The sequence below is a fragment of the Penaeus vannamei genome, chromosome 42, assembly GCF_042767895.1.
Source record: "Penaeus vannamei isolate JL-2024 chromosome 42, ASM4276789v1, whole genome shotgun sequence".
Taxonomy (NCBI): domain Eukaryota; kingdom Metazoa; phylum Arthropoda; class Malacostraca; order Decapoda; family Penaeidae; genus Penaeus; species Penaeus vannamei.
Genome location: NC_091590.1, coordinates 13,189,536 through 13,202,035, shown reverse-complemented (window position 1 = coordinate 13,202,035; position 12,500 = coordinate 13,189,536). Strand labels below are relative to the sequence as shown.

The following is a 12,500-nucleotide window of genomic DNA, read 5'->3' as shown; positions in this document are numbered from 1 at the left end:
ATAAGAAATGCAAGCAGGTAAGCATAGTATAAATAAGATTTAGAAATGCAAAGGGAATAGAAAGTGTAGCTTTATCTATCGGTGGTAATAAGAGGATGTGTGTAGTTTAGAAAGGTTCTATTTCATTATTTTATAGAAAACATAAAGATATTTTGATAAAATGGAAAATATAGACATATAGAACTTAAACAGACTTTTTAGATCTGTCTGCCAATCAAAGTAAGATTCATTTTTTTTTTTCTCTCTTTTTTTCTTTTTTTTCCAGTAATGAGACAGGGCAGCCAAAGTGTTCTGTCTGCCACAAAACTTTCCGTTTACAGCGATACTTGGTTGACCACATGAGGTATGTAGAAGATTTGAGATAATATTGAACATGTAGTTCAGTACATTTGATACCCAGTTTGAAATATATTTTTCATGTGTGACATGATGTATTGTACTTAGAGGCAAAGGATTTTCTTTTTTTCTTTTTTCCCTATTTTTTTTTCTTCTTTTTTAAATTTTTTCATTTGATTTTTTTCTTTTCTTTTCCCTACCAGCGAATTTAATGGTCAAGTGACCCTGACCCAGATGATTCTCTGATGTTAGGCACATTTAAAGAATTGTTATTCCATTATCAGACATTAGGAAGATTTTTTCATACTTCTGTTGTTAACCATACAAGTTTGTTTTTGTTCATTTAACTTTCATATACATTTACGTTTCCTTTAGTATTTAACTATAAGATTATACGCAACTTTATATATGTGTAAGTTTATCAATCCTCACAACATTACTTTCAGATTGCATACTGGACGTGGTACTCACCAGTGTAAGCACTGTGACAAGAAATTTTTACGACTCTCACACCTAAAGCTGCATATGGAGATGCATGACAACTCACACAAGTCTCATTCATGCATACACTGCAACAAGAAGTATATGAGAAAGCAAGGTTGGTGTTTTTTGCCTGTTTTTCTTCTTCTTCATCTTCTTTTCTTTTCTTTTCTTTTTCTTTTTTTTCTTTCCTTCTTTCTTTCTTTCTTTCTTCTTCTTCTTCTCCTTATTCCTCACTTTTTCTGATTGAATATTGGATACCAGAAATATTAATGGAATATGGATACCTTAGTAATACTTGTGTCTTTTTGATCAGTAGACTGCTATAAAATTTGTCTTGGAAAGATATGCTGTATATTTTGTCTTATGATGTATATAGTAGCTACATGCTCTCCATCTTTTATGAAGTTCATAAGGGGACAGTACATACAGCTGTTACTTATGGAATGGGAATTCTATTTTTATAGTACATTATTTAGATTTTAAACCTTGTAGAATAGGGTCTTGTCTTTGCTTTATCTAATTGTTGTTACTTATTACTTCAGTGACTAAGCAGTATGATTTTTACCAAATAAAGAAAAGGTTTGAAAGAGATTTAACAATTCCTTAATGCAAGAGGTAAACTAAATGTTTCAGTATTATATCTTCATCAGTAAATAGTTAGTTCTGACACAGATGTAATATTGAAAAGAAGAGAAAAGAAATAAAGGGATTGAGCCGTTCTTTCTCATTTGTACTGTGTCTACATGTTTTAGTTATCCATATCTCAGCCCCCTTTGTTTGAATTTGATGGATAATATAAAGTAAACTTGAAAAAGAATAAAAGACGTAATTCAGAGCTAAATCGCTGTTTTTACTTTCCAGACTTAATGCAGCACATGCGAGTCAAGCACAGTAGTACCACGCCTAAGAATGATGACAAAGGAGGAGTTGCGTGAGTATTATCATATATATTTACAATGTGAAGGTTCAATAAGAATAACAGTGAGGGGAAAGAAAGAGTAGAATATGGTGATTTTCCTTGTCTTATCCTAGCTTTCTTTGCCTTTCCGTATCTTACTTTGTCTTACCTTACCTTACCTTACCTTACCTTACCTTCCTTTACCCTACCCTCTATGGAGGGATTTTCCCAAAAAAGATTTGATGTGTATCCCCCCCCCTTCTTTATGTGCACTATTATTCTATCTGTTGCTGTGCTTGCAGGGCGGATAGAGGGTTCCAGTGCCCAAGTTGCGGTGTTCTTTTCCCTACAACTCTGAAACTTAGGATGCATGAAGTCACCCACCAAGGTAAGGATTTTTTTTTTTTTCCTTCTTTTGTTTCTCCTCATTCTCCTCCTCCTTCCTAATTTTTTCTTTTTCTTCTTTTCCATCATCTTTTCTTCTCCTTCTTCTTCTACTTCTTTTTCTTCTCCTTCTTCTTCTCCTCCTTCCTCTTCTTTTTCTTTGTCTTCCTTTTCTTTTCGTCTCCATCTTCCTTTTCTTTGTCTTCCTTTTCTTCTCCATCTTTTCTTTTCTTATTATTCTTCTTTTTCTTTTCCTTCTTCTCCTCTTCCTTCCCCTTCCCCTTCCCCTTCCCCTTCCCCACCTTTTCTTCTCCTTTCTCTTCTTTTTTAATCTTTTCCTTCTTCTTTTTTTCTTCATCATCTTCTTTTTCTGCTTCTTCATCCTTTTTTTCCTTCTTTTTCTTCTTCCTCTTCTTTTTCTTTTTCTTCTCATTCTTCTTCTCCCTCTCCATTATCTTTTTCTTCTTCCTGTCCTTCCTCTTCTTTTTATTTTTGTTCTTCTTCTTTTTCTTTTTCTTCTCATTCTTTTTTTTCCTTCATTTTCTTCTCCTTCTTCTTCTTTTCTTCTTCATCTTCTTATTATTATTTCTTCTTCTTCTTCTTGTTCTTGTTCTTCTTCTTCTTCTCTCTTTTCTTAATTTTCTTCTTCTTCTCCTTCTCCTTCTTCCTCTTCTTCTTCTCCTTCTTCTTCTACTTCTCCGTCTTTTTCTTCTTCTTCTTCTTCTTCTTCTTCTTCTTTTTCTTCTCCTTTCTCTTCTTTTTTACTTTTCCTTCTTCTTCTCATTCTCATTCCTCTTTTTTTCTTCTTCTTCTTCTTCTTCCTCTTCTTTTTCATCTCCTCATCCTCCTTTTTTTCTCTTCTTCTTCTTCTTCTTCACCTTCTTCTCCTCCTTATTCTTATTCTTATTCTCCTTTTTTTCTTTTTTTTCTCCTACTTCTCCCTCACTTTCTTCTTCTTCTTCTTCTTCTTCTGCACCACCATTTTCTTCTTTTTCTTCTCATTTTTCTTCGTCTTCTTATGTGTATGCATTGCGTAGGATATTTTTTTGATATTCTCCTTTTTCTACATTTCCTTTTTTCTTTCTTTTTTTTCTTTTTTCTGTCTTTCCTTCTGCATATTATTATTATTTTTGTTTGTATCTTCTTTTTAATGTTGTTTTATTTTATCCTTCTAGCTTTGTATTATAGAATTTATGTTATTGGTATACCTGTAATATTTTCCTCTTCTGACCCTCTCTCTGTTCATCTCCTTTACAGCTTCCAAGCCTCCATATAAATGTCAGGAGTGTTCGCGTGAGTTCCCAAGCCTGAGTGTTCTCAAACGCCATTATCTGATCCATTGGAATATTCTGCCTTTTACTTGCACTGTATGTAGCAGAAGCTTTAGGTGAGTTTTTCATTGGTTCACATATTCATGAATACATTTATATACACAAAGTACATAAATCCATGGTTGTTACATATTTAAACTTTGTGGGTCATCCACACATACACATGTGCACACATAGTACGTCTATATTTGGCATATTACTTGACCTTGTACTTTTTGCCCAAAGAATAGAAAGGAAAACTATGAAGTACAAATGCACAGACAAAATTTTATTGTTATTTACTCCTATTATTTACTTTTACTATTTACCATTATAATATTATTATTACTACTACTACTAAAATTTATTATTACTAAAGTTATTTACTGTGCCAGTTTTGCTTACACATGATATCTCCCCTTCCCAGGTACAGCCAGAGCTTGAAGAGACACATGGTAACCCACACCGGTGAGCGAAACTATACCTGCATCCACTGTGGAAAGAGATTTGGCCTGAAAGGAAACCTGAACACACACATGCAGCAACACAGTACACAGAGGGTCTTCTCTTGTCCAAAGTGTGGTAGGTTGACGATGATTGATAGATATAATGAACAGGTGAATAGAGGAGTTGGTTTGTTGTCGTTGTTTTGGTAGATAGGTTCCTTTGGGGTATGGAAGGGTTTTATAAATGGATTGACTTATTTTTAAAGGATAGGTGGATTTTTAGGTGAATTATTTTGTCTGCAAAGGGTTGAGAGATGTTTTTTTTCTTTTTCTTCTTCTTCTTCTTTGTCTAAGTATACTACAGTTTAATTAATGACTTTAATGCTCTTTAAGCATTATGTTGTGAGTTTGAGAATTTTTCAGACAATACAGTCTTCTGCTGTTTACTTCATAAAAGCTTGCATTTGCTAAACCAAAACCATACATTATTTACTACATTTTAATATACTCAGAACTTACATTTTTACCTATACTTATTTTTCCAGTAAACTTACAGTATTATTTAAACATGTTTCTATTCTATTTTTTATTTAAAGATACAGAATTTTCTTTCACTGGGATTAATGCAGTTTTAAAGCTGTATTTTTAAGCAGATATAGAAATTAAGTAAATTTTGATTGATGGTTTCCATTACGTTTTAAAGTACAAGAATAAAGTACAATGTATTCTTTATTTATTTCCACTACCAGGAGACAGCTTCACAAGTAGACGGGAGCAGAAAACTCATTTTTGCAGTCAGATGGCTCAGGACAAATCATCAAACATAAATTGCACAGAGTACACTGTTCTCAAGAAAGCAAATGACTACATGGAGTACGAACCAGTCGAGAACTGTACAAATGACTCTCACGACCCAAATGCTGCAGAGGCCCTCAGCAACTTTGTCCCCAACACTACTCTGAGTGACATGGCTGAGGTCACTCACCTGATATCAGACAACAGCATCAGTGATATAACTACTGTGGCTGGATTGGTTCCCAATAATGTGACAAGCACATCAGTTGGCCATTTAATAGCACAGGTCTCAGGAAATATTGTGCCCATCAACGAAGCAGTCCCAAGCACAAGCTTCAGAGAAGTGCATCCGCAGGCTCACAAGACGTCACACCCAGTCAACGAAATTCTCGAACAATCAAATTCACCGGACACCTACGAAAATAGTACTATCCTAGAAGGAGTCCCGTCCCTCTCAGGCAAGCATGAGGCTGACGTTCTCTCACAAGCTTTTGCTGTGATGGCTGATGACAACATCATTAGAGAGTGTGTTAACCTGGACACTTGCTCAGAGTTGCCACAGGATGCCCAGGACAGCTCAGGAATGGACTCCACAATATATACATTGGTGACGGTGGATGGAGACAACTCACAGCCAACTTTAATCAATATTCCCTCTATTAGTAATGCTGGAGTAGAGGAAAATGTGACACTGCAGATCAATTTCCCAGAAAATGGGTCAGAGGTTTCCATTATTATTGGATGAATTGTGACTACTACTTTGTAAACATATTTGTATATCCTTTTGTTGTTAATAAACTGTTCTAATATGTATATATGTGTTGTGGTTGTTATATGTATATATCTTCTAATTTTTATATTTATGATATGTTATTTTTTTTACATTTTTATTTTCTTTAGAGAAAAAATGAATATATAAATTGACACAACAATAAAGTCTTTTATTCAGTCCAAACTTTTTTGATATAAAAAAAAATTACGCACAGAACCAATACTCTTTCATACTATACCAATATAATCTTCTAACAAGGCTCTTATACTTGGTTCGATCCTAGAAGCCATTTATAGCTATGTATTAATCTGAAGAGCAAAGAATCAATTTTCCTTTTCATACAGAATAATTACTTCCATTTCAATTTAGAAACAGATCTTTACTCCATGCTCTATGCTAAATTCCACATGGAGGATATTGAGAAGTTCAGAGTCTGCTTCACCAAAGTGACAAATAGAATCAGTTTCTGACAACCAGAAAGCCCTTTCGATGACCAAAGGTTTCATCATCTCATTTTAAAAGATGTATAAAAATAGTTATAGTAAACAGTGTTGTGTATTGGCCTATTTATGTTAGATGCATGGGAAATGTATAAGTAAGGATTTTGAGAACTGATTTGAGATTATTAAGCATGTATTTTATTTACCCACAACCCAATAGCAGTTAAATCAAGGAGATGATTATAGAGGTATATAAGATCTAAATTTCTTGATAGGTGTAAATAAGAGTTGATGAATATATAGCTATTTAGAATTCCTACACCAACAGCCAACTTGTCATTATGAATGGTGTAAAAGGTGAAAAATGCCTGGAAAAAGTCAGGAAAAGTTTGTTTTTTCAACCAATCTCTTTACAGCCCAAAGCTTTCACAGATAGGTAAGTATATCACATAATGGTCATGCTTTAAATAAATAACTGCAGGAAGGAAAGAATATACAAAAACTTGATATACAGCTGAATTTCTAAATCCCAAATACAAGAAATTATTAGGTGAACATAGTGTACACTTACAAGATTCAGAATATTAGATCAATCATGAAAACTAATAAAAATTTGTTCTGGCAAAAATAAATCTAGATATTGTGTGCTGGATGTACTGTTTATTGTTTTCCTTTTGTTTTGGTTAGTCTAAGCATCTCACCAATTACACTACAAATGCACATTCATCCAGAATGGTTATGAGAGATCGAGTTATCACTGACATTATAAGGGTAGTTAGCTGGAGAAAGTCATTAATATTTACGGTTCAAGAAAAGAGAGAGTAAATCACAAATACATCATACAGCAACTGAATCAAACAATGTAATATGGGAACCAAAACTGGGATTAAAGATAATATGAAAAATAATGCAAGTGTTCAAACTACAGATTCTATAAAACCTCTAGAATGTATAGAGAAGTACGATGGAAATGTGATATATTGCACAGGTATAGATATGATTATTTCCATTTCTGCATTTTCAGTGAATGAGTTTTAGCAATATAATGTGCATGATTATCCAAATGTCCATGTTTGTTCTTAATGGAGTCACTTGCACATAAGCTTCGGTGTAACACAAATCAAATGTCTAGAGACCTGCCCAGATTTTTTGAAGTACAATTACCAGAGGGACTTTTTCCTTTGGGCGAGAATTGGTGAGCATGTTCAGGGTAAATTTCCTCCATGAGTTTCTTTTAGTATGCTTTTCAAATGGTGAGTAATAAATGTGCATTGGACTGAAGCTGTTAATTTATATGCATTAAGAAAGAAATATAGTGTTTAAAGATTATACCAAGATTATACCAATGAATCAGGACCATTTTCACCAAGGTAAAAGCATTCACACCAGGATGATTTCCTCTTACATGGTAGCCCCTTACACTGGGATGACATCTTTGCATCATGCATGGTTAAGCCTGCTCTAAGTTATGCACAGTTATGCCATGGGTGCATTTACTGAGGAGAAATAGTCCCTTAAAAGTGGGGTGAAAGCCTCTTTTTAGCCTTATTATCTACTAAATTGTTTATGTCATAGCCAAGAGTACATAAAGAAGGGTAATATTATGTTACCTGTGATTCTGATTTTTCCCTTGAGCATTTAACTCCATAGCTGTTGTTCTTTAAGGAAACTGGGAGTTCCCAGTTTTCACTAAGATCACCATTCCTGTGTGTAACATTCTTTTTCTGTTTAGATATATTATTGTATAAAAGCATACTTTATCAACACACAATAAGTATGTGCTTTCAGTTCATTTGCTTTTCACAGATGTTCAGACAGTTTAATCATGGTGGAAGGGTGATGTTTATACTTATATCCTACTGGTGCTTCACATAATATAGATACCTCACAGATTAAGAATGGCGCAAGTAAAATGCATCAGTAATCTCTGTATCTTAGCTTGATGGCTATTGCAGAATAACATGGTGTATTAAAAACATCATTGAATACCAGTCAGTGAATAACTATCACATTGGATGAGACTGTTGATTCCTCCACTATCTCCAGGAGGATATGGAGTAAGGTGTAGGGTAGAAATATGTGGATGGCATAAACTTTATTTTCCAAAAGATAATAACTAATGGTTAATGGTTAAACAAATTAATGTGTTAGACATCAAAGGTCATATAGCACTGTGGTAAAGTACTGTGGTGAAAAGGAAAAAGATGAGTTAACGATTAGAACAAAATGTGTTAGATGTCAAAGATTTTACAGCATTATAGGTTACTAAGGTACTGAAAAGGGTAAAGAGGGGGAGCAAATGAAGTACAGCAGAAATTAGTGAAAGACATTGGGACATTGGAAAACAGATGGCTTTTGGAGAAGTAGGAGAATAATAATCTCGGGGAATGTAAAAAATGGACTGGGGGAGGTGGTGAAGTATTAGGAAGAAGGGAGGGTTAGGAGAAGGACACTGTTGTGACAGAAGGGATTCATGTGAGCATCCAGGTAGGAGTGGTAAGGATAATGGGGAACAGAGGGAGTGGTGCACATACAGAATGACAGGATTGGGTGTGTTGAGAGGGTGTGGGAGGAAAGGAGGTAAGGGGAACTAGAGGAGAAGGAGGATGGATATCAGCAAATACTTTAAATGTAGAGCGAATATGAAGAGGGATTGGAGGGTGGATGAGAGAGCAGGGTGATCCCTTGGGTCATCTTTAGGAAGTTTTGGATGTCTTCAAGAGTTCCTGAAGGGAAGTTGAGTGTAGAGGTCTGAGAAACAAAGGTTCTCTTGTGAGGAAGAAGAGGGGATAGATATCCGATGAGCAAAGGAAGAGGAGGGTGTAAGAGAGGATGTGGTAGGAGAAGAATGTTTTGGTTGTCTGGTGTGGCAGATAAAGTGAAGAAGAGGAGGGTTAAGCATCATAGAAGTGGTAGAGAGTGGTGTATGGGGATTTAGACTGGGAAAGGAAAATGACTGGCTGAGAGGGGGAGTAAAGGTAGGAAGGTTCAGGGTAGAAGGAAGAGATACTGGGGGAGATGTTGAGACATCTTGAAAAGATGGGAGATGAGCAAAGTGAAGGACAGCTTTATAGAGAGAGGAAAACCTTGTCCTCGTGCTTCCTGTCTGGCCTCATGTTGAGAGGCCTATTTTCAATCTGAGAACTGCAACCTCAAATTCAAGCTTATAAGTAGAGCAGCTCCTATGAAATACATTATGGGATCCACCAGAACTGGCACATGTACGTGATTGAGCAGAGCAATTTGAACAGTCATGACAAGATTGGGCACATAAGAGGACAGCGAGCTGTGAAGTGACAATGTTTGGCTGGTTGGCCAAAATGCCACCATTTCTGACACTGACAAGGAAGGGGTTGATATAGTTGGAATGGGTAAGACACCATACCGTTTAAACTTCATGAGGGAGTTAATCTTGGCAATATTGGGGTAGGACTTATGCTGGTCTCTGGGCGCTGGGTTGAATATTGTAGCACTGTACTACTACTGCATCATAACAAGGCAGTCATGTAGGTAATTTTCAGTCTGACCAGTTCTTGTCATAGATAGGCAAGCAGTCAGGGAGACAGAAACAGGTCCAGTACAAGTATTAAAAGAGGAGAGAGGTTCGGCAGGAATATGATTACTAGTGAGTTCAGTCAGGGTAGATAGTGCATGTGCTGATATAACTGTCACCAGGCATGAACGACCAGAATGAGACATTGTTGGAAGAGAAGGGTATTATCAGAGTAAGGGGCTGTAGGGGGAATCAAAGAATCAATCCCACTTGGTTGGGCCAAAGAGAGTAGTTAAAAGATTTGCAGAGGTGGAAGCAGTAGGATGAGGGCGGGAGGATGAATGGTGTGGAGTGAAGTAGTACTGAGGGTATTAAGGATGAATAGTAGTAATAAGGAGGGGGGGTAGACAGTGATGAATACTGTGCACGAGATGGAGTGGATAATGTTGGGCGAGAGGAAGGGCTACATTCTGAAGGTTGAATAATGACTTGGGTGGGTGGGTCGGAACAGATGGAGTTGTCAGTAACCATCAAAGAGGGAGTATTAGTATCAGTGGTCAGAGCCAGGGTTGGGAAACCAACAAAATAATTTAAATAGGCTAGATGATTAAAGGGCAAGTCTTAATGCCCCTATACATGGTGAGCCTGAAATATGTGGGGAAAAGAAAAGGTCTACCCCTCAGGTTCCCCACAAGTGGTAAGGGCTTGGGCTAAGCAATCAATCAAAGGACTACCATACCCATGGCTCCCTGAGGCTGATCATGACTGACACAAAGCTAACCTTTCAACACTCTCACAACTTAGGAAGTAGACAGAAGGGGATGAAGAAGAGAAGGAAAAGTTCATGCAAAAATAGTTGTATGGGCTGAAGCCCCTGCCTTAGGCCTCAATCTCCATCTCCTAAGCCTCCCCACAACAACAACAAGCTTTTTCCACAGGCTAAACACTGATTAACACAAACTAGGTTAAATATTTTGTATCCCATTTCATTTCTCTCATTTCATGAACAATATTTGTTGTTAATTTGTCTGTGTACTTTAGTATGTGTACCCGGATTCAATGGTTATGATAAATATCAAAAAGTTCATACTTTGAAGTATCTAGTAAATACATAACAATGAATGTGAACATATCTTATGAATTGTATGCTATTTCAGCAAAACATATATCACTGACTGTCTTTTATTCATACTTTGTCTAATTCCATTGTTTTTTCTTCTTGAAAAAGTCACTATACTGTATTTTACAGCTCTGCTAATCCTTCATAAAAGGGTTTGTGGTTTTTGCTATTTGTGAGGCTTTATGCATGTTACATAAGGTTTTGAGTCAGTGTGGTAGTTTTAAATATTCATATTTTCTCATCATTTCCATTTCCTTATATTACCTTGGTGGGGTGGGATAGTATCCAAAATATATCTATTCCAGCTAAAAAAAAATTTTCATATACCAAAGTAGCCCTTTCAAAGTATTCAAATGATTCAACATGGTTTACTAAAATTTCCCCAGAGCAATTCTTCAGCACAAAAGAAGTGCTTGTCATTTTTTTAGCAAAAGCATGGAGTGAAAATTATTTAAAATCATAAATTAATAAATAATGCTCTTTTTCTATTGATTTTAGTTTTAATATTGGGCGACAATTTACTAGCTGAATAAAGCTTCTTTCTCATCACATTGGATAGGACTTTATTTTCTCATTTTTTTCTAAACCTTTCATGTTTTTTTTTGTTTTTTTGTTTACAATTTCCAGATGCGTATTATTTCTTTTTCCATTTAATGTAAGTTTCTGAATATCTATGGCCCCTACATGGCATTGTACAGGCCCTGCCATTTCAAATTTAACCACTTAGTGCTGTCAGTGCATGAACTGCTAATTTCAACTCGTGCTCATATTACTCATATTAGTGTTATGGTAACAAGAATCAAAAGTAGCAGTAGAGGAACTGGCAACACACAAAAGTAAATTTGGAAGTAGATTGGACATTACTTGCACAGCAGTTGGACTTTACATACCATCGGCATGACTAAAATTTTCATACCTAGCACCCAGTCTGTCAAAAGCAACAGATTTTACAAAAGCATCTTCACAATCTACATTCTCACAACCTTTTTCAGTTTCAACCCACGTTTGAAATTAATGCTTCACCATTTATCAGAAATTTAACTCCTTACTGCTGAATATCAAAACAGCAGTTATCAGTTTAAAAGGCAATTGAAATTCATCTTGACTTTGGATTTGGCATATAGGTTGAATATCAAAAGGATTATATGGTAGATATTCAGACTTTATTGAAATCTTATAAATCCAAGTTCAACATTACATAGGAAGGCACAAACAGTCACTGGTACTAAATATAATGCAATAATGAAAAGATCTTGGATATTCACCTGAAATAATTAGCCGCCTAAACTACCTTCTATCAAAACAATGATAAATTTTCAATAAAGAGGTGCTATATCATCTTTTACAGAGAAATTTGGAAAAAAGTGAACATCTATGACAAAATAAATAACAAAACAGCTCCATTTTTGTCTTTAATCACACACAATGAATCTAAAACAAAATACTATTAGCAGATCTAATTTGCAAAGATGGTCCATCTTTCATGCTCTTGGTGCCAGAGAGAGCAGTGGAATGGTTTACTTGTTCTTCTCAACGAGTTCGAGGAGCTTATCATAGTTGGCACCAGACAAGCTGTCAAGCTGCAAAACCGATCTCCTATTATATGCAATGCCCAAAACAAGTGAATAAACACACACACACAATAATAGTAATAATAACACAATCATAATAATAATAAATGAATAAATACAAAGAAACAAAACTAATGCCATTCTTTCTCAAAAAGCTAAACATAAAAAAATAAAAAAAAAATACAAATCTAATGTCAATTCTTGACATGGGCTTGGGGTTCTTTTTTCTTTTCTTTGCTTAAGGACAAATTAAAAAATGGAAAAAAAAAAAAAAAAAAAAAAAAAATCTCTATGAGTGGAAATTCTTAAATATTCAAAAAATATATCACAACATTAACATAAAAATAGAAGAAGCCCTTACCTTCTGGCCATTCTTCATGAAAAGAAAAGTAGGCATGCATGCAATCTGGTTATCTTGGGCAATGTCTTCACATTCATCCACATCCACCTTC

General features: G+C 35.3%; 2 protein-coding genes across 4 annotated transcripts in view; one reads left to right on the top strand and one right to left on the bottom strand.

The window, feature by feature from the left end:
* LOC113824671 (zinc finger protein 271) overlaps window positions 1-5,588 on the top strand; it is a 12,328-nt gene extending 6,740 nt beyond the window's left edge. For all 3 annotated transcript variants that reach the window (XM_070118378.1, XM_027377433.2, XM_027377432.2), the window contains exons 3-10: window positions 1-17; window positions 266-343; window positions 783-934; window positions 1,681-1,750; window positions 2,020-2,105; window positions 3,359-3,488; window positions 3,839-3,993; window positions 4,607-5,588. The exon at window positions 1-17 is cut by the window's left edge and continues 99 nt beyond it. In XM_070118378.1, the coding sequence (XP_069974479.1) occupies window positions 1-17; window positions 266-343; window positions 783-934; window positions 1,681-1,750; window positions 2,020-2,105; window positions 3,359-3,488; window positions 3,839-3,993; window positions 4,607-5,397 (1,479 nt within the window). In that variant the 3' untranslated portion in view covers window positions 5,398-5,588. The remainder of the gene's footprint in view (window positions 18-265; window positions 344-782; window positions 935-1,680; window positions 1,751-2,019; window positions 2,106-3,358; window positions 3,489-3,838; window positions 3,994-4,606) is intronic.
* A 6,035-nt stretch (window positions 5,589-11,623) lies between these two features.
* LOC113824643 (thioredoxin-2) overlaps window positions 11,624-12,500 on the bottom strand; it is an 11,404-nt gene continuing 10,527 nt past the window's right edge. The window contains exons 3-4 of the mRNA XM_027377405.2: window positions 12,410-12,500; window positions 11,624-12,057 (exon numbers count right to left, since the gene is read on the bottom strand). The exon at window positions 12,410-12,500 is cut by the window's right edge and continues 35 nt beyond it. Coding sequence (XP_027233206.1) covers window positions 11,995-12,057; window positions 12,410-12,500 — 154 coding nt within the window. The 3' untranslated portion in view covers window positions 11,624-11,994. The remainder of the gene's footprint in view (window positions 12,058-12,409) is intronic.